Genomic DNA, 20,542 nt, shown 5'->3' on the forward strand with positions numbered 1-20,542 from the left:
GTCAGAGGGGGAACAGAGCCATTCCTGCAGCTGCTGCTGGTGAGTGGATACCCCGGGAAATAGCGGGGAGATGGATTATACCCGACTCCTGAAGGCAGAGCTAGCGGGGCTGTGCAGAGAGAGGGGCCTGACCGTGGGGAAGGCGACCAAGGCCCAGCTGATTGCACAGCTGGAAGAGAATGACCGATCCGGGGGGGCAGAGCCTGTCCCGGCAGAAAGTGGCCGGTCAGCCTCGGGAAGCATTTCGGATTCTCCGACAGGAGCAGGGGCTCGACGCCGTCCGACAGACGCGGTGCCCACCAGGTCGCGCTCAGCTAGCGGTGGTCCATCGCGGGCAGAGTCCCCCGCCGCAGAGCTGAGACGGCTGGAACTCGAGGTGAAATTAAAGGAACTGGAGCACCAGGAACGGGAAAGAGAGCGTGAGCATGAGCGACAGGAACGAGAAAGAGAGCGTGAGCGCCAGGAACGGGAAAGAGAGCGTGAGCACGAGCGCCAGGAACGAGAAAGAGAGCGTGAGCACGAGTGCCAGCTACAAGAGAGACAGCGGGAGGAGAGAGAGCGAGAGCGGGAGCATGAGCGAACCATGGCAGAGGCGAGACGCCAAGAGGCCCCAGCTGCGGTAAGCGGGGAGAGGGCCAGACGGCTCGGGGTGGCCAGTCACTTGGAGACGCGTGTGCTGGCCCAGTGTCAGGACACAGGGGACATGGACGAGTTCCTTACCGCCTTCGAGCGAGCCTGTGAGTTGCATGAGGTTCCCCCAGATGAGTGGCTCCGGCACCTCACCCCCTTGCTGGGCCGGAAGGGTGCAGCGGTGCTCAGCCAGCTGGTGGGGCTGCAGCCTGGGGACTATGAACGGTTCAAACAGGCCCTGCTGCATAAGTTCGGGCTGACTCCGGAGATGTACAAGAAGAAGTTCCAGGAGGCGCAGAAGAGGCCAGAGGAAACCCACGTAGATACAACCGCCCGCCTGAAGCAATACTACCAGAAGTGGGCATTCGGAATGGGAGTCCAGTCCGTAGAGGACCTGATCGAGCTGGCGGTTGTGGAGCGATTCTACGAGATGTGCGCACCTGACCTGAGGGTGTGGCTCGTGGACCGGAAGCCGGGGGACTCACATGATGCAGGGAAACTGGCAGATGACTTCACAAACAGCCGGGCCAGGTTTGAAAGTGAGCCCCACAAGGAGAGGGAGTCTCGGAGAGAGAGGGAGTCCCGGAGGGAGAGGGAGTCCTGGAGAAACCGAGAATCTCAGAGAGACCGGTCCCTGACTGTCCGACAGAGGGGACCACCTCTTGGGCAAGGCCAGGAAAGAGGGGCCAGCCACCCACCCCCCAGAGAGCCAAACAGAGCCCGGACAGAGCAGCCGGCCCGAGGGACACAACAAGACCCAGGCTGTTACCGCTGTGGGCGAAAGGGGCATAGAGCAGCCCAGTGCCCCAGGCTCCCAGACAGGTTGAGCAGGCCGGGGGGTCATGGAGTCAACTGGGTGGGGTCCCAGAAGTCAGAGGGGCTGGCGGCCAAGGCGGGTGGTGCTGACAATGGGCACTCGGATTGGGCCGAATCCGCCCCACAGACCAGCTCCTCAGGGGGACCAAATGCTCAGAGGCCAGTTTACAGAGTGGGGGCAGCGCTACCTCTGTGGAGCAAGTGTCTCAAACACCTCGAGGTAGACGGGAAAAAGGTCACGGGGTTCTGGGACACAGGCGCTGACGTGACGCTGGCCCGACCCGGGGTGGTGGCACCGGGCTGCATGATACCCGATTCCCACCTGACGATAACAGGAATTGATGGGACCCCTTTCAAGGTGCCCATGGCGAGGGTGCACCTGAAATGGGGGAAGAAGGAAGGCCCCAAGGAAGTGGGCGTGCACAGCCATTTGCAGGCGGATGTACTGATGGGGGCTGACCTGGAGAACTGGCAAGGTGAACGCCCTCGTGCCCTGGTCCTGACCCGTAGCCAAAGAAAACGAGGGGTGCGCTCCCCAGATTCAGGGGTACAGGCCCAGCCAAAGCCACAGGGGCCAACCCTGAGAGAAAGGGGGCCCCCAAAAACCAGATCTCACAGGCCAGGGATGCTGGAGCCAGGCAGGGATGGGGAAGTAGCCTCCGCTCCTGCCCGAGCGGAAGAATTCCAGGCAGAGCAGCAGAGAGACCCCTCCTTGCAGAAGCTGAGGGAACTGGCCAGTCTCAGCCCAGCTCCGCAGCTGGGGGAGGGCTGCAGGGAGAGATTCCTGTGGGAAAAGGGATTCCTGTACCGGGAATGGGCTCCCAGACGCAAAGCGGAGCCATGGAAGGTCCAGAGGCAACTGGTGGTTCCCCAAAAGTACCGGCGCAGGCTGCTGTACCTAGCTCATGATGTCCCGCTCGCAGGACACCAGGGGATCCACCGCACCAGGAGAAGGTTGTTACAGAACTTTTTCTGGCCAGGGATCTTTGCAGCTGTCCGTCTGTATTGCCTGTCCTGCGATCCCTGCCAGAGGATGGGGAAGAGCCGGGACAAGGGGAAAGCTGCCTTGAGGCCACTGCCCATCATAGAGGAGCCTTTCCAGAAAGTGGCTATAGACATAGTGGGCCCCTTCAGCAAGGCAACGCGTTCGGGGAAGAAATATATTTTGGTAGTGGTAGATTTTGCCACGCGATACCCAGAAGCAGTGGCCTTGACCTCTATCGACGCTGACACCGTGGCAGATGCACTGCTGTCCATTTTCAGCAGAGTGGGGTTCCCCAAGGAGGTCCTCACAGATCAGGGGTCCAACTTCATGTCGGCCCTACTGCAAAGCTTGTGGGACAAGTGTGGGGTCCGGCACACCTGGGCCACAGCCTACCACCCGCAGACCAATGGGCTGGTGGAGAGGTTCAATGGGACTCTGAAGCAGATGCTGAGAACCTTCATGAATCAATACCCCCATGACTGGGACAAGTACTTACCCCACCTGCTGTTTGCATACAGGGAGGTGCCCCAGGAATCCACGGGGTTCTCCCCGTTTGAGCTGCTGTATGGAAGGAGGGTACGGGGACCCTTGGACTTGCTCAGAGAAGAGTGGGAGGGGACGGCCTCCCCTGAAGGGGAGTCAGTGGTACAGTATGTACTGACCTTCCGGGAAAAACTCACCGAGCTCATGGGCCTGGCCAGGGAGAACCTCTCCATGGCCCAAAGGAAGCAAAAGGTCTGGTATGACCGTAACGCCAGGGCCCGAGCCTATGCCACCGGGGATCAAGTGATGGTCCTTATACCTGTGCGGCGGAACAAGCTGCAAGCGGCCTGGGATGGGCCCTTCAAGGTCGTCAAACAGCTAAATGACGTGAATTATGTGGTGGAACTGTCGAACCGGGCCCACAGCCACCGGGTCTATCATGTGAACATGATGAAACCTTACTGGGACAGGCAGAACTTGGTGCTGGCCGTGTGCAGACACTGGGAGGGGCAGGGGGAAGATCCCTTGGTGGATTTACTCACAAGGACTGGAGCCGGCTCCTTGCTGGAGTCTATTCCCCTCTCAGACCAGCTGACCCCTGCCCAGCAGATGGAGATCAAGGAGGTGCTGCATTCGCATCAACAGCTGTTCTCGGACAGACCCGGACGCACTGACCTGGCTGTCCACCGAATAGAGACAGGCACCCACGCCCCTATCAAGTGTGTGCCATTCAGAGCCACAGGGAGGACGGCTCAGGACATAGAGCGGGAGGTTGAAGACATGCTGGCTCTGGGGGTGATCCAACCCTCGTCCAGCCCCTGGGCCTCTCCCGTGGTGTTAGTCCCTAAAAAAGATGGGTCTGTTCGGTTTTGTGTGGACTATCGCAAGCTTAACGCCATCACTGTCTCGGACGCCTACCCCATGCCCAGGCCTGATGACCTTTTAGACAAGCTGGGGGGAGCCCGTTACCTCACCACCATAGACCTCACCAAGGGGTACTGGCAAGTGCCATTAGACCAAGATGCCCGGCTGAAGTCGGCTTTCATCACTCCTGTGGGGCTCTACGAGTTCTTGGTCCTTCCCTTCGGCCTCAAGGGGGCACCCGCTACCTTCCAGCGTCTGGTGGACCAGCTACTGAAAGGGATGGAGAGCTTTGCCCTGGCTTACATGGACGACATTTGCATCTTCAGCCAGACGTGGGAGGACCATGTGTCCCAACTCAAGCAGGTGCTGGACCGACTCCAGAAGGCCGGGCTGACTATCAAGGCAGGGAAGTGCAAGGTGGGAATGGCTGAGGTGACCTACCTGGGCCACAAGGTGGGCAGCGGCTGCTTAAAGCCAGAGCCAGCTAAAGTGGAGGCTGTCAGAGATTGGCCAACACCCCAGACTAAGAAGCAGGTCCAGGCCTTCATTGGGATGGCGGGGTACTACCGGAGGTTTGTGCCCCACTTTAGCTCCATCGCAGCCCCCCTCACGGAGCTGTGTAAAAAGGGAAAGCCTGACAAGGTGGTCTGGACCGAGCAGTGCCAAGAGGCCCTCTGCACGCTGAAGGAGGCTCTGGTCAGGGCCCCAGTGCTGGCAAATCCAGACTTCAACAAGCCCTTCCTGGTGTTCACCGATGCCTCGGATGTGGGGCTGGGGGCGGTGCTAATGCAGGTGACTGACAAAGGGGAGAAACACCCCATCGTGTACCTGAGTAAGAAGCTGCTGCCCCGGGAGCAGAACTACGCAGCCATAGAGAAGGAATGTCTGGCCATGGTGTGGGCGCTGGGGAAGCTGCAGCCGTACCTGTTTGGACGGCGTTTCACCATGTACACCAATCACTCACCCCTGGCCTGGCTGCATCACATGAAAGGGGCCAACGCCAAGCTCCTGCGGTGGAGTCTGCTCCTGCAGGACTACGACATGGAGGTGGTCCACGTCAAGGGGAGCAACAACACCATAGCCGATGCCCTGTCACGCAGGGAGGGCCCCGAACTTCCCCAGGTCACTGGCTAAGTGACCCCGCTCAGTGCGGTCTGGAAGAGGGGAGAGATGTGATGGAGTGGGGGGGGTGCATGTGTGAGTCAGGCTGGATGTCCGAGGCAAGCAGCAGCTCCCAGTGGCTAAGGGTGACCCTAGGGCTACAACTGGCAGATAACACCTCTGCCTAAACAAAGAGCAGGGAGGAGCTGAGCTGGGTTTTGAATCGGGGGCGGCAGTTAGAGGCGAGGAAAAGGGAGAGCTGGAAGGCAGCCAGCCTGAGGAGGGGGAAAGCTACACCCCAGAGGGGCCCCCCTCGGGGTCTTCCCCCCAGGACAGGTTGGAAGGACTGTCTCTGGCAGCTATGCTGTTGCTTCTGTGAGAAACTGGACATCTGTTGCCTAATAAACCTGCTGTTGTGCCTGCTGAGTGAGAGTCTCTCCTGCCAGCGGACGGGGTGCAGTGCAGGGGGACCCCTGAACCCCATCACAGTCATACCTTTTCAGGCAAAGCCTAATGGGTAGCAAGTTAGCCATGAGATTTGGTCTATTGTAAACATCTAGTTGTAAAATCACAATTTAAGCTGACACTTAAAGCGGGAGTTGTGAGATGTCACCAATGCTCTGGGTTGTTGTGGGGGACAGGGCAGCCACCGTAGCTGATAAAGGCGTTGATTACACAGGGCTCCCTGGTTTAAAGCCTTTGGAGGGAAAAGGGGAGAAGTACTGGTTGAGCTAGTTTGCTGAGTGCTATGGCCTTGCCTATGCTTTGGCCACATAGCTGTAAACCTGGCTTGATAAACTCTCCCTAGCTACGTATACATTGAAGTAGTAGCACCAACTTCGAAATAGCGCCCGTCACGTCTACATGCGTGGGGAACTATTTTGAAGTTAACTTTGATGTTAAATGGTGAGACATTGAAGTTCCTAGTCTCATGAGGAGATAGGAGTAGCGTTCCACTTCTATGTTCAATGTCAAAGTAGGGACTATGTAGATGATCTGCGTCCCACAACATAGAAATTGCTGGGTCTTTCATGGTGGCCATTAACTGGGGGGTTGAGAGATGCTCTTTTTCCAGCCCCTGCGGGGCTCTATGGTCACCGTGGGCAGCAGCCCTTAGCCCAGGGCTTCTGGCTGCTTCTGCGGCAGCTGGGGATTTATACTGCAGGCACAGGGTCTGCAACCAGTTGTCAGGTCTGTGTATCTTGTGTTGTTTAGTGCAACTGTGTCTGGGAGGGGCACTTTAAGGGAGCGGCTGGCTGTTGAGTCCACCCTGTGACCCTGTCTGCAGCTGTGCCTGGCATCCCTATTTCGATGTGTGGTACTTTGACGTGTAGACGTTCCCTCGCTGGGCCTATTTCGATGTTGGGCTGAGCAACGTCGAAGTTGAACATCGACGTTGCCGGCCCTGGAGGACGTTTAGAGGGGGTGTTTGTCACTGGGGGCGGTGGGGAGCGCAGGGCCGGGGGGGGTGTTTGTGACTAGGGGGCGGTGGAGAGCGCAGGGCCGGGGGGGGTGTTTGTGACTGGGGGGCGGTGAGGAGCGCGGGGCCGGGGGGGGGTGTTTGTGACTGGGGGGCGGTGGGGAGCGCAGGGCCGGGGGGGTGTTTGTGACTGGGGGGCGGTGGGGAACGCGGGGCCGGGGGGGGGGGCGTTTGCGGCTGGGGGGCAGTGGGGAGCGCAGGGCGGGGAGGTGTTTGTGACTGGGGGGCGGGGGGGGGTGTTTGTGACTAGGGGGTGGTGGGGAGCGCAGGGCCGGGGGGTGGTGTTTGCGGCTGGGGGGCGGTGGGGAGCGCGGGGCCGGGGGGGGGGGGCGTTTGCGGCTGTCTGCAGCTGTGCCTGGCATCCCTATTTCGATGTGTGGTACTTTGACGTGTAGACGTTCCCTCGCTGCGCCTATTTCGATGTTGGGCTGAGCAACGTCGAAGTTGAACATCGACGTTGCCGGCCCTGGAGGACATGTAGAGGGGGTGTTTGTCACTGGGGGCGGTGGAGAGCGCAGGGCCGGGGGGGGGTGTTTGTGACTGGGGGGCGGTGGGGAGCGCAGGGCCGGGGGGGGTGTTTGTGACTGGGGGGCGGTCGGGGGCGCAGGGCCAGGGGGGGTGTTTGTCACTAGGGGGCGGTGGAGAGCGCAGGGCCGGGGGGGTGTTTGTGACTGGGAGGCGGGGGGGAGCGCAGGGCCGGGGGGGGTGTTTGTGACTTGGGGGCGGTCGGGGGCGCAGGGCCAGGGGGGGTGTTTGTCACTAGGGGGCGGTGGAGAGCGCAGGGCCGGGGGGGGTGTTTGTGACTGGGGAGCGGTGGGGAGCGCGGGGCTGGGGGGGGTGTTTGTGACTAGGGGGCGGTGGAGAGCGCGGGGCCGGGGGGGGTGTTTGTGACTGGGGGGCGGTGAGGAGCGCGGGGCCGGGGGGGGGGTGTTTGTGACTGGGGAGCGGTGGGGAGCGCGGGGCCGGGGGGGGTGTTTGTGACTGGGGGGCGGTGAGGAGCGCGGGGCCGGGGGGGGGTGTTTGTGACTGGGGAGCGGTGGGGAGCGCGGGGCCGGGGGGGTGTTTGTGACTGGGGGGCGGTGGGGAGCGCGGGGCCGGGGGGGGTGTTTGTGACTGGGGAGCGGTGGGGAGCGCGGGGCCGGGGGGGTGTTTGTGACTGGGGGGCGGTGGGGAGCGCAGGGCCGGGGGGGTGTTTGTGTCTAGGGGGCGGTGGGGAGCGCAGGGCTGGGAGGTGTTTGTCACTAGGGGGCGGTGGGGAGTGTGGGGCCCCAGGCTGTTTGGGTCCGGGGATCGCGTCGGGTGCAGGGGCCGGGCCACCAGGCCACACTAACGCCCCTCTCCCTCCCTCGCAGAGGTCCCCCAGGCAGCAGTGCCCCAGCCCACCACAATGTTCCACGGGATCCCTGCTGCGCCTGGCCCAGGAGGTGAGTCCCGCTGGCCCTGCCGCCGTGGGGAGCAAGGGGCCCCACAGCACCACCCCATGGCCTGGGCTGAGACACAGACTGGCCCGGTCGACACCTGACAGAGCCCTGCTTGCTGGCCATGAGCAGGGCTGTGACCCAGGCGCACCCCGCCCCTGGCCAGAGACCCAGTGACACCGTGGGCTCCAGCTCCCCTCAGGGGACTGCCCGCCCTCAAAGTCCCCAGGGGTCAGGCTAGCGGGGCTGGGGGCAGCAGAGTGGTGGGACACTGGGCTCATGGGAGGGTGGGTATCACAGCCACAGAGGCAGGTTACGAAGCAATGGCTCAGTCTGCATCAACAGGGGTTAGGATAGCACAGCAGTTCCCAAATTGGGTTGGGACCTCATTTTAATGAGTTTCCCTGGGTTGGCTTAGACTTGCTGAGATCGAGGCCAGACAAAGGGCTTCAGCCCTGTGCAGTGGGGCTCAGATTCCAGGCCCCTCCTGGGGCTGCATTCTGGGTCCTCAGCCTCTCCTTTCTTCGGGCAATGGGGCTGGTCTTTTGTTCCCCTTACTCGCACCCCTGGTGGCAGGGCCTGGGTTTTGGCTGAGGCATGTGTCTGTGCGTTACTTTTTCTTGGCAGAAGTGGATTGTACAGCAATGAAGTTTGAGACCCCCTGAGATAAAGAACAGCTTTCCCACACTGAGGGCAGTTAAGCTGTGGAGCAGGTGCCCCAGGGAGGTTGTGGATCCCCATCAGTGGAAGTTGTTAAGAACAGGCTGGACAGATGCCTGGAAGGGATGGGCTCTGTTTACTTGGCCCTGCTCCAGTGCAGGGGCTGGACTCAACTTCTCAAGGACCCTTCCAGCTCAGAATCTGATTCTCCCTTGTGAACTGTGCTGGGTTCTCTGGCCTGGAGCAAGGGGCGGTGATCAGCAGGAGGGGCGGGATGGAAGAGCGGAGCAGGCTGTAGAGGTCCTGGGTGCTAGCAGTATCCCTGTAGCTAGTAGGCTAAGGAGCTGTGGACGTGGTCCTTCCTAACACCGGGTTACCAGGAAGGTTTTGCATTGTGGGCGTCACTGGTAGGCCCCTAGCTATAAGTGCTAGGTCTGTTCATGGATTTCCTCTTTTTCAGCCCCAGGGAATAAGCCAGAACTGTACGAGGCGAGTAACGCTGGTCACGTTCCCCTCCTCGTCCTGTCTCTGGCACAGGAGGCAGAATGACCTTCCAGCGTACATCGGGTTTGGCTCTGCAAACGGTTTCACAGCCCTCAGTGCTGGAGCATTCAGGGGACCCCAGCTCTTGAGGTGATTCCCAGCTCCTTACCTCCATCTCAGTGTGGGTTTCTCTGGTCCCTGTCTCCTCTACCCTGTGGTGAGGATGCAGGAGGTCCGTATCTGTCAGCTCCGTCCCCACCTGCTTCCAGCCTGTCCATTTGTGCAGCTGACCACACACTGTGCGGGTACCTGACAGGCTGTGTATCTGCTCTCCTTGCAGGAGGTGAAGCTGTATAAAAATGCACGGGAGCGAGAAAAGTGAGTCCATCCCCAGCCGAATGGGTTCCCATGTGGTACACAGTTCTGTGGGGCTTGGGAGTGCTGGGACTTCAAGCTGTTGTCTGCAGTGAGGTCCTTGCTCGGGAGATGCTGGGGCTGATGGTGCAGGGAGCTCTGCGTTCTGATGCTCTGTCCCCGCGCCAAGCTAGGAAGGACCCAAGAGCTCTTCTGCTCCGCCTCTGCCATTGGCCAGGGCAGCCTGCGGCTGAGAAAGATGCAATAGGCGGAAGGGTCTTCTCCAGAAAAAGGGAGTGCTCCTGCTGGGCTGTGGAGCATGAGAGCCCCTGTGCTGTTCCCAGGGACGCGGGCGCGTGTATAGCGGTGGGGGTCACAGGCTATGCGCCTTCATGGGCTTCTGCGCTTGGGTTTCAGGTACGATAACATGGCTGAGCTGTTTGCGGTGGTGAAGACGATGCAGGCTCTGGAGAAAGCCTATATCAAGGACTGTGTCTCTCCCAACGAGTGAGTCCCCAGCTGGGTTTTGTTTCCAGCCTGGTCTCTCCCAGGGGAGCCAAGCGGATGCAGCAGCAGGAGCATCTCCTGCAGGATGCGTCGTTACCGAGTGGAGCAGAGTGACCTCCCCTCCCCAGGGCACTGCGGACACACTGGGGAGGGGGCTCAGAGAAGCATCAAAACAGCCCCTTAGTCCCCCCTCAGGCCCTGCCCACTTCCCCTGGGGGCCAGGCAACATTGCTCCATGCAGAGGGTCTCCAGTCAGAGACCCTGGGGAGCCTCCTCTGCCGTGGGGGCTGTTACAGTGTTCTCCTTTCCCCTGGGGACCTGCTTGTACATCTTCGACCTCCGTGTTCCCCTCCTGCTTGGCATGAGCCACTCCAGCTGTTCTTACTCCATGCACTGCCCCAGGTACACCGCAGCCTGCTCCCGGCTCCTGGTCCAGTACAAAGCTGCCTTCAAACAGGTACAGGGATCCGAAATTGGCTCCATCGATGAATTTTGCCGCAAGTTCCGGATGAGTTCAGCCTCCAGCAGTACAGCTTTTGGGGACTCTGGGACAGGAATCTCGGAGGGCTCCCAGAACAGTGGGGGCGGGGGGGGGCTGTGTTGCTGCTGAGTTCTACATGTAGGCCGCATCGACACTAGTCCCCTCCTTTTGGGGCGAGTTGGGAATATGCTAATGAGGCACCACCGGGAATATGCAGTGCCTCATTAGCATAATAGTGGCCCCACACAATTGGAAAGCACAGCTTTTGAATTGTGCGCTGCCTCTTTAGACGGGGGCTTTTTGAAAGGACACTCCTCCGCCCCCAGACTTTGAAAAACCCTTCTTCCTAAAACCAAATAGGAAGAAGGGGCTTTCGAAGTCCGGGGGGTCCTTTCGAAAGGCCCCTGTCTACATGGGCGGTGCGCGATTTGAAAGCAACACTTTCAAATCACATGCAGCCACCATTATGCTAATGAGGCTGTGAGGGGGTTCGGGGTCTCCATCCTCTGCACCCCATCCGCAGGCAGGAGAACAGCAGGTTTATTAGGCAACAGGGCACAGCGTCGTACAGAGGAGTCAGTGCAGCCGGCAGAGACAGCCAGTCCAAGCCATGCTGGGGAGAGGAGGCCCCGAGGGGCCCCCGGAGCCGGGCTCTTGCCCCCTCCTTTGTCTCTCTCTCTCCCAGCCCCGACTAACTGCTTCCAACACCCAGTTCCAGTTCAAACCCCTCAGGCTGCACCTCCTCCTTTGTCTGCAGCCCAGGGGTGTCACCTGGTCGCCAGGTTACCCTCAGCAGGAGCCCCACGTGTACACACAGGTATCTCCCACTGCATCACAGAGGCACTGCATATTCATGGCAGCGCCTCCTTAGCATCTTCCCAACTCGCTCATTACCATGTCCCTTCTGAAAGGAAGGGGCTTGTGTAGACATAGCCCTACTGTGCCTGACTGACTTAGATGCTGGGGGGAGAGACTGCATAGATTTGTTTATTCCAAGCCTGGAGGAACCAGTGTGGTCACCCAGGCTGTTCCCCTGTGTCCCTCTGGCCAGAGCCCTGCCCCCAGCTCACTCCCAGAGCAGACCTGTCCCATGAGAAATACAGCCCGCCTAGATTTAAAAACTGTCGGTGCTGGAGAACCCACCAAAGGTGAATTACACTCTCGCGGTCACCTGGCTTAGAGAGGGGGCCCCTGGGCTTGGGGGGGTGAGTGTGCGCACGCGCGCGCGCGCACACACACTCTCTCTCCCTCCCTCCCCTGGACCAAAGGCACTTCCACCTTCGTATAAATCTCATGTACTTCCACGTCACACCTGCAGCAGTATTCAAGGTCACCACATCTCACCCCCAAGCTGTAGGCCCCGTCCCAGTGAATGGGGCCCTCCTGGCAGTGCCTCTGTGTCACAGGGGGGCCTAGCCTGTAGACCGTGGCGCTGGGGGAGGGGAGCCACAAGGGAGGGCACCACCTGTACCATGAGGCCACGCCTGCTGTGCCCCCACTCGGGGCTGGGGCAGTGCAGGGGCACTTACCTTTCAGGCTGTTGGCCAGCAGGAGGCGGTGGTGCTGCCCAAAAGCCTCAGAGAAGCCACAGGCCTGCAGCCGGAGCGTGGTCAGGACCGGGCAGGCTCGAACCAGGCAGGCCAGGGCCTCGCAGCTCTTGTCCCCTAGGGGGTTCAGGCTGAGGTCCAGCTCTTCCAGGCTCTGGAACAACAGGGGCGGAGGAGTCACCCCAACCTGCTGGGCTCTGCCCTGTGCCACCAGACAGCCGGGGCTGCACCCCCGCTGGGAGGACCACAGCGGCAGCCTCAGCCCCAGAGAAGGGACGGAGCAGCAGAGCCCCCCCCATGCTACAGGGACCCTCACAACCAGCCCCTCCCCAGAAGGACCTAGGAGCAGGCACCTTGGCACCAGCATGGCCACAGCTTACTCCTCCCTGATCCGGGGAGCCCCTGGTGTCCATCAGGGCAGCCCTGGCAGGAGCTCATCAGGGCCCTTTACACCAGCAGTGCCAGAGCCGTAGCCCAGAGCGCCAGGATGGGCAGCTTGGGGGTCCCCGAACCTGCTTGTGTCTCCGGGGTTCAGGCGGGAGGCCGGGGCCCCTCCCACCTGCCTTTGAGGGGAAGGGAGGTGCTGGACACACCCACAAGCCAACCTGGAAGACCGCTTGGGAGGGCAGCCCTGCTGCCAGCGCGCGGAGCCCCTCAGCACCGAGCTGGTTGGCCGACAGGTCGAGGAGGGCCAGGCTGGGCACGGTGCCCAGCGTAGCCAGCAGCTCGGCAGCCAGGCCATCGTCCAGCCCCGTCCCAGCCAGCCGCAGCTGGCGGATGGAGCTGTGCAGCTTGAGGGCACGCAGGAGTGGGGTGAGGTGGGGTTGGTGCAAGGAGAGGCCACAGGTGCTGAACGAGGGGCCCGACTCCTGCAGCTCCATCATCTTCAGCAGAAGCCGGTGCTCGCCTGCAACAGGAGTCCATGAGGGAAGACCAGTCGCTGTGGGGCACCCAGACTGACGAGCTCCCAGCCAGCTGCTGCCTGGCCGGGGCTAGAGCCAAGCAGCCAGGGAGAGGGTGGGGGGCAGCCGCGACCGAGGACACCCTCCCCCCGCCCAGCACCACGTGGGGGGCAGCCGCGACCGGGGGCTCCCTCCCCCCGCCCAGCACCACGTGGGGGGCAGCCGCGACCGACGGCTCCTGACATTGCGCACCGTTCAGCGGATGCTGGACAGGTCTTCCCCTGGCATGTAGCACGGCCCTGGGGGTGCCAATCTGTCCACCCGAAGCCACATTCCACCTCTGTCCCCTTCCGTAGCTGGGCCAGTGACCCGGAGACTGAGGGACTTGCCCGAGGTCACACACGCAGACGGTGGCACAGCTGTGCCCAAGCCCCCTGGACCAGCCTTCCCACTGGAGCCCCTCCTGCCTGTCCCCCCCACGGGCCGGGTGGCACTCTCCCCAGCCGGCTGACCGCCCTGAGGCGCTACAAAACCCAGCGAGACCCTGTACATCCAACGGTTCCCACACGCAGGCAGGCAGCAGGGTCCGTGGCATCCCCTTACCCACGGCCAGGCTGCAACAGGCCTTGCGATACCAGTCGGCGAGCGGGGGCAGGTCCCAGGACTGCACCTCTGCCGACACCTGCAAGGCAGACGAGAGCCCTATGGGTAGGAAGGAAGGCCGGCTGGCTGGGCAGCACTGGCAGGCTCAAACACAAGGGGAAGGGCATCGCCAGTGAGGGGTGAAGCCAGACCTCCGAGCTCCCAGTCATCTGGGCCCTGCCGGTTGGTGCAGAGTCCACAGTGGTGGGCCCCACCACGACCCTTCAGCGGCCTACAGGGGGACCTGGTGGGCTCAGCCCTGGAAGCGCCAATCCTGGCTCGGGTGCCCCTCACCTCCTCGTTGCTTTGCAGGACATCCACGATGAGATCCTGGGGAGCCAGCAGTGCCCCTTCCTTCTTGAGGGTGAGCTGGGGCAGCAGGCCACAGGCCTGGTAGTGGCGCTGGGCCGCCTGCTCTGCCAGCCACGCCACCGGGCATCTCTCGAGGCCACTGCAAGGGAAGGGAAGGGAAGGGCTGAGCCAGAGCGCCCCACCAGAACCAGGCCCCCAGCCCGCCCTCCCAGGGTGGGGCAGGAACAGGGCAGCCCCCCCAGTGGCAGAGGGGAATGGCCCTGTTACCCCAAGTCCCTGACCCCCTGGCGCTGCCTGGGAGCTGGACCCCTCCGAGGGTGCTGCTAATGTTGCCCCAGACCCGGCTTGGGGGGCAGGACTCCCGGGCTCTGGGCCACGCTGGGAGGAAGGATGCGAGGCGGCTCTCACCTGTGAGGCACGGGGATGAGGAAGACGTTGTCTTGGACCCGGACCCGCACTCGGATGGGGGGTGGCCGAGTCGGGGCTGCAGCCAGCAGTGGGGCCTGGGAACAGGAGAGGGGAGTCAAGACCCAAGAGACAGCCCAGGGGGACTCCCTTGCTGTTGTGCACCCCCAGCACCTCACCTGTGGGGCCTCTCCACTGCCGTCTACGGGCCTCAGACCAGCGGCTGGCTCTGGAGCCACCAGGGCCTGGCCCCCGCGGGACCGACCCAGCGACGTCCTGTCCACTATCTGGGTGAGGCGGCTTTGCCGGGCCCTCCTCTTCTGGGGCAGAGCAGGTGGGAAGGGGGCTGCGCCGTCGCTCTCAGACCCACTGGTGCCCCCTGAGTCCGAGCCCGACTCCCCCGGGCGCCGGTGGCTCCTCTTGCGGGGCTCCCGGCTCGCCCCCAGGTCGTCCTCCAGCCAGTCATCCCCCACGTACTCCTCGGCTGGGATCAGGGCCGGCCTGGCAGAGGCCTCGGTCGGCACCTGCTCAGGGACCTGGCAGGACTGGGCACTGCCCACGCCACGGATGGATGCTTCGTACTTGGCCTGCCCGGTGCCAGCGGGGGGCAGCCCAGGCTCTGCCCGCCCGAGGAACCCCGGCACCCGGCTCTCCTCCCCCGGCGCCCTCAGGCTCAGGAGCCGCTGCCTCTTCTTGATGGGCCGGAGCGGGGTCATGCACTCGTCCAGCTTGGCCCAGCACTCTGGCCCCTGCCCGCCACGCTGGGTCAGGATCCTGCAGGGCGCAGTCGCCTTCGTGGAGGGGCCCCCACTCTGGGGCTGGGGGGCCACAGCTGAGTGGGGGGGTGTCAGCGGCTCAGAGAGCTCCGCATCAAACAGCTGGCTGTGCGGCACATCCTGTGGGGGCTGAGCCACCTCTGCTGCTGGGCGGGAGACAGAGAACCCCGTGAGTTGGGCCCAGCCCCCAAGAGATGCCCCCCCACAGCACCACTCCCACCCGGCCTCACCTCGCCCCACCACCGCCTCCTTGAGCAGCTGCTCCATGGCTCGGCAGCGCTGGCGCGTCTCCTGGTCCAGGTCCCGGCCGTACATCCTCACCCACTCCCGGAGGGTGCCCAGAGGGCTCAGGCCCTGCGGCGGATAAGATGGAGGGGCTGAGCCTCAGGGCCGCCCCCAGAAACCCCACAGCTGTGCAGGGGTGCCGAGCCCAGCGCCCGCCCACAGGCCGCTGCTCCCCCACCTTGGCGTTCCTCAGCACCGCCGACGCGCCCCTCTGGAGCAGCAGCTCGGCCACGTCGAAGTGGCCGCAGTTGAGAGCGTCGTGCAGGGGGGTGATCCCCTCGCAGCCTGGGCCCCCGGGGTCATCGATGGAGGCACCACGCTCCAGCAGCAGCCGCATGATCTCTGGGCACAGGAGCCGGCAGTTACTGCTGGGTGGCAGCACCAGGGCCCCCTCCAGCCGGCCCCCATCACCCGTTCCAGCCCCTGCCGTCATCCGCCCCCCACACCGACACCCTCCCACCCTCCTCACCACTCACCCAGGTGCCCGTGGTTACAGGCCTCGTGCAGCGGGGTCCAGCCGCAATAATCCCGTGGGTTCAGGGGGTGGCCCTGCCCCCAGGAGGAAAGAGACATGAACAGGCATGAGGGTTACGTGGGGGCCAGGTGCCCTGCTGGGCTTCATGCCAACTCCCGCAGGATCTCCCCCTCCAGCTGCCCTCCCTGCGGGCCAGGCCGGGAAGCTGCCCCAGTGCCCAGCGCCTACCTGGCTCACTCCCACGCGCCCTGCAGGCAGGACACACTTGCTGAACGCGTCCCCTGCTGGGGGCTGTGAGGGCCAGAGCAGAGGGACGCCGCGACCCCAGCCAGCCGCCCAGCTGCCCCCACGGGCCGACGGAAGGTACCCCAGGGCGCCCTGCCCGGGAACGAGGAGCGGCTCCCACCTGCTCCAGGAAGAAATGGACCCGGCGCAGGTTCCCATCGATGCAGGCGCGGTGCAGCGGGGTCTCACCCCGGTCATTGCGCCGGTTCCACTGCAGGGCACAGGGAGGGCGGAGGCGGGGTCAGCACTGCCCGGGGGCCCCAGATCAGAGCCACCCCCCTCGGCCCCCCGCCCCGCGCAGCGCCCCGGGATCCGGACTCGCCGGCGCAGGAGCTGGAGCGACGGCCCCACGGGGCGAGGACGCTGCGCCCAGGCCCAGCCTCACCTTGGCGATCCTGCGGCGGCCAGGCACGCTCTTGCTGTAGCCGTCCAGGTCATCTTCCTCCCCGTCTGGAACGCACAGGCCTGAGTGAGGCACCCGGCTCCAATACAGCCCCCACCCTGCCAAAGGGGGGCCCGCGCCAGGCAGACGCGCAGGGCTACAGCCTCACCCGGCCGGGACTCGGCTCCGGCTCCCTCCCCGTCCCCCCCAGCCGGCCCACTCACCGCTCTCAGACAGCTCCAGGTCGCTCTCCTCCAGGGGCTCGCTGCTGTCCTCCTCCTCCTCCTCCTCCCCCCGGCTGTCCCTGGCGCTGCTCCAGCCCTGCGAGCGGCACAGGCCCTGAAGCCTGGCCAGCGTGTCGGGGGCCTCAGGGTGCCCCCACTTCTGCTGCAGGGGGTGAAGGTGCTGTAGGATTTGCCGCTGGGGGGGTGAAAGGATGGGCTGATCACCCTGCCCAGCCGCAGATGGGGTTGGGCGCTCCCAGGGCTGCTAGCCCAGGCCTTGTCAGCTGGGGGCGCTGGCCTTTAAGGCAGTCCCCAGGCCCCCCGCCCAGGCCTGAAGGGGCCCTGCAGGGAGCAAGGCCAGGGCACTGACCATTGGAGCAGCTCCCAGGTCCCCCAGCCCCTGCCTAGCCCAGAAGCAGCAGCTCCCAGCACTGACCACTGGAGCAGCTGCCAGGCCCCCCAGCCTGGCCCAGCAGACAGGCTACGAGTGAGGGGAGGACGCTGGCTAGGCACTCTCGAGTCCAGCCCCAGCACCGCAGCTGCCCTGGGCGCCTTTCAGCTCCGAGCCCCGGCACCCCACGCCCTTCCCCTGCCTTTCTGCTGTGCTGGCGCAGGAGGAGCCGGGTGCAGCCTGGAATCCTGGGCGGAGTGAGGAGCTGGACTCCCCGGCAGGTGAGCAGCACGGTCCCTCCCGGGCATGTGCCAACAAGGAGCAGAGCCTGGAAGCGGGAGGGGGCCAGAAACCAGCACTTTCGGCCACAGGCCCTAGCAGGGAGGTGTTGTGCGTAGGGCGGGGGGCTGGGAGGACTCCTGGGTGCCAGTCTCAGTTATCGCAGGCTCGGGGGACCCCGGGAGGGGCACTGCCAGCTGCCCAGCCTGAAGGGGGTGCTGCAGGCGAGCACTGGCATCCCCATTGGGCAGCAGCTTTGGGCCCGTCCCCTCACCTGCAGCCTGGGCTCCCCAGCCTGCTCCGCGCACCGGAGCGCGCTCTGAAAGCAGGGCTCCAGGGCCTCGTAGCCTTCGCCAGCCTCCTCCCTGGCCAGGGCGATGTTCAGCCAGGTCTTCCCCTCCTGGGGCACACAGACAATGGGATTAGCTTCCCCCCACCAGTCCAGCTCCACTGGCAGGGAGCCTACCCAGGGGCACGGGGTAAGTGACAAAGAGCAAGTCCTTTGCCATCCTGACTCTTACGCCTGCCCCACCCTCCTTCCCTGCTCCCGAGCTGTGGGGCCCAGCCAGGCCCTGCTTGCTAGCTGAGCTCCCCTCCCGCAACTCCCCAGAGCACGGCCAAGCCCAGCACGGGGTCCCCAGGCCCTGCAGGGTGAGACCGGCGGGCAGAAGGCAGAGCCCAGGCCGCCCCCTCACCTCCAGTGGGTTTCCTCGCCGCAGCGCCAGCTCCGTCTGGTAGTGCTGGACCGCCCGGCCGGGCTCCCTCAGGTCCGCAAAGGTGGTAGCCAGAGAGACGTGGATCACAGCCAGCTCCTGCTCAGGCTTCTGCAGGGACTCGGCGTAGCGCAGCTGCCAGAGACACCGTCCACAGCATGCTGTGCCCGGGGTGGCCGCCCGCCCCCGCAGGGCTCGCCCAGCCCCATCCCTGCTGCCTGCAGGAATCTGAGCAGGTGCCCCTGCCCTCGGGCCAGAGCTTGGCAGCACTTCGGCGGCTAGGAGGAAGCGGAACCAGCCCCTTACCATGCACGGAGCCCAGCCTCCAGGCAGCCTGGTCCTCCCCCAGCCCACAGGCCGAGAGCAGGGGCAGCCCTCACCCACCTGCCTCTGGTAGAACTCCACCGCCCGGCGATAGTCCCCATGCTTGGAGAACAGGTCCCCCAGCTGCTCACACAGGCCCAGGGCTGTCTGCAAGTCGCCAGGCACTGCCTCCTCCAGAGCCTCCTGCAGATGGCTGACCTTCATGGCTGGGGGAGAGGCCAGCAGTGTGAGTGGCACGCACCGGGGGTGGGCTGGGTTCTTCCCCCTAGAGGCTCAGGGCAGGTAGGGGAGCCACAGGTGAAGGGGTATGTGGGGACCAAGGTCCCCCTCACCCAACCCAGCCTGCAGGCCTCTGGGACAGTGAGCACCTGCCGAGCCCCCTTCGCTGCCCCCCTGGGCTGGTGCGGGGTCAGTGTCAAAGCACCGCCCTGTGGTGCCACTGGGGCTACGTCGGGGACGTGCCAGAAGCCCTGTCAGGAGTGGCCTGTGCAAGCGCGGCCCTGCACCCGAGAAGCCGCGGCACCTTTCCCTGGGCGTGCCTGTGACACGGGGGTGGGGGGGGCGGGCACCGCCCCAGGAGCCACAAGCCACACAGGGCTGTGAAGGGGAGGGGCTGCACTGAGAGCCAGGGGTGGAGAGCTCCCAGCCCCAGTCAGCCTGGGCTGAGCCCTGGGGAGTGACACCCAACCTCCTCCCGGCCAGCTGCACAGGCCACTGGGTCCCCTCAGCCCCCCCCGCGCCGTGTCGCAGGGAGCCCCAACCCGAGCCCCCTCAGCGTAACGCAGGTTCCTGCGGATGCTCTCGCGCTGCTGGGGCTGCTGGGAGCCCAGCACGTAGGCCTTCTTCAGCGAGCGCCTGGCGGCCACAAAGTCCCCCAGGCTGAGGAGCACCTGCAAGGCCCCAGGGCAGCAGGGTCAGCAAGGGGAGGGGCAGAGAGGTCCAACTACCAAAGGGTGCTGGCCTGGCGGGGGGGAGGGGGCTGTCCCCTTGCTGGCCATGCTGGGTGGTCAGGCCCCAGGGGGAAGAGCTTGGGGGCCAAGTACGGGCTCCCCGCTGCCCTCACCTGGGCGATGCCGGCACAGCACTCACTCTCCATGCACTTCTCCTTCATGGTGTGGGCGCAGTCGCGCGCCCGCTCCAGGCAGCGCATGGCCTTGGAGTGCTGCCCCTCCCGCAGGTGGATGTGGCCCAGACTGAAGTAGGCCCGGTACAGGTCTTCGTAGAGGTGAGTCTGCCTAGAGGGAGATGGGTCACCCCCAGGGTCGCCCGCCCATTCACGTCCTCAGGAAACCCCTGGGCCCTGTGCCCCCACCTGACACCCCCCAGCCACAGCACCAGCCGGTTTCCTGAGCCAAACGGCTGCAGCCACCAGCAGAGGGTGAACCCCAGGGAAACACAGGAGCTCTTCAGAGGGGCCTTCGGCCTATCAGCACCACCACCCGCCCCCCCCAGGAAGGGGCCAGGGCCTTACTCAGAGATGAAGATGCTCTTCTTGATGTACTGGCTGCACCTGGCCTGGTCCTTCATGCTGTCGTACACCAAGCCCAGGTTGAGGTAAAGCCGGGCCCTCATCTCACTCAGCTCCCGCTGCGGCACCTTCCCTGGGACAGCCAGAGCCAGCCCGTCACCCAGCCGGCTCCACAAGGCAGGAGCTCCAGGGCCAGAGAGGGGCTGGACAGGTCCTGGACCCCTCACCCTCCAGCTGGTCGAATGAGCTGAGCAAATTGTCTCCCAAGGGATGGGGTGCGAGTGCTGGGAGGTCCCTACGGAACAGTCTCGGGCCCGGTCCTGGCTGCCCTGGTGTGGAACCGAGAGGTCAGAAAAGGCTGGAGGTCCCTGAGTGCCCCTGCATATCCCACAATCCCGGCGGCGAGCCTAACTGGGCCTTACAAGCCAGCACGAGTAGATGGGAAGCCCGGATGAAAGCCTGAGGGCCTGCCCCTTCCTGGCCAGGCCAGGGAGTTCCGGCTCGGGGAGGGGATGGAGCTCAGGGACCAGGGACATCCCAGATGCAGGCTCTGGGGCAAGGACAAGGGGTAAAAGGTGGGGACTTAGACCGTCTGGTCAGACAGCCAAGGCAGAGGCCGACTGGTGACCCTCCCCAGGGCGCACCACATCCCAAGCTGATGGCTCCCCTCCCTAGCTCCCTGTCCCACAGCTCCCAGCCCGGCTCTCACCTTTCAGCTGCTCCTCCAAGATGGCCAGGCTCTTCACGAAGGCCTGCTCCGCCTCCCAGAGCGCCTCCCCGGCCTGGCCGCTCTCCGCCACGAACATGTAGGTGCGGCCAATGGTGGCCCAAGCCCTCTGCTGCTCAGTGTGGTCGGACACAGCGCAGGCC

General features: G+C 64.1%; 1 protein-coding gene across 1 annotated transcript; it reads right to left on the reverse strand.

Annotated features, from left to right (window-relative positions):
- Positions 1 to 10,162: 10,162 nt before the first annotated feature.
- Positions 10,163 to 20,334, reverse strand: LOC142009439 (tonsoku-like protein). Its single transcript, XM_074987524.1, has 19 exons — positions 19,676 to 20,334; positions 19,268 to 19,439; positions 18,972 to 19,094; positions 18,265 to 18,402; positions 17,863 to 18,015; positions 17,442 to 17,567; positions 16,612 to 16,693; positions 16,277 to 16,341; positions 16,013 to 16,102; positions 15,608 to 15,680; positions 15,310 to 15,473; positions 14,947 to 15,200; positions 14,288 to 14,844; positions 14,074 to 14,149; positions 13,648 to 13,804; positions 13,315 to 13,393; positions 12,415 to 12,716; positions 11,792 to 11,963; positions 10,163 to 10,326 (listed from the first exon to the last, which is right to left on the reverse strand). Exons 1-19 carry the CDS (start codon positions 19,774 to 19,776, stop codon positions 10,163 to 10,165), a joined length of 3,048 nt encoding a protein of 1,015 aa, XP_074843625.1. The 5' UTR covers positions 19,777 to 20,334.
- Positions 20,335 to 20,542: the final 208 nt, after the last annotated feature.

This window comes from Carettochelys insculpta, chromosome 2, assembly GCF_033958435.1.
Source record: "Carettochelys insculpta isolate YL-2023 chromosome 2, ASM3395843v1, whole genome shotgun sequence".
NCBI classification, from domain to species: Eukaryota; Metazoa; Chordata; order Testudines; family Carettochelyidae; genus Carettochelys; species Carettochelys insculpta.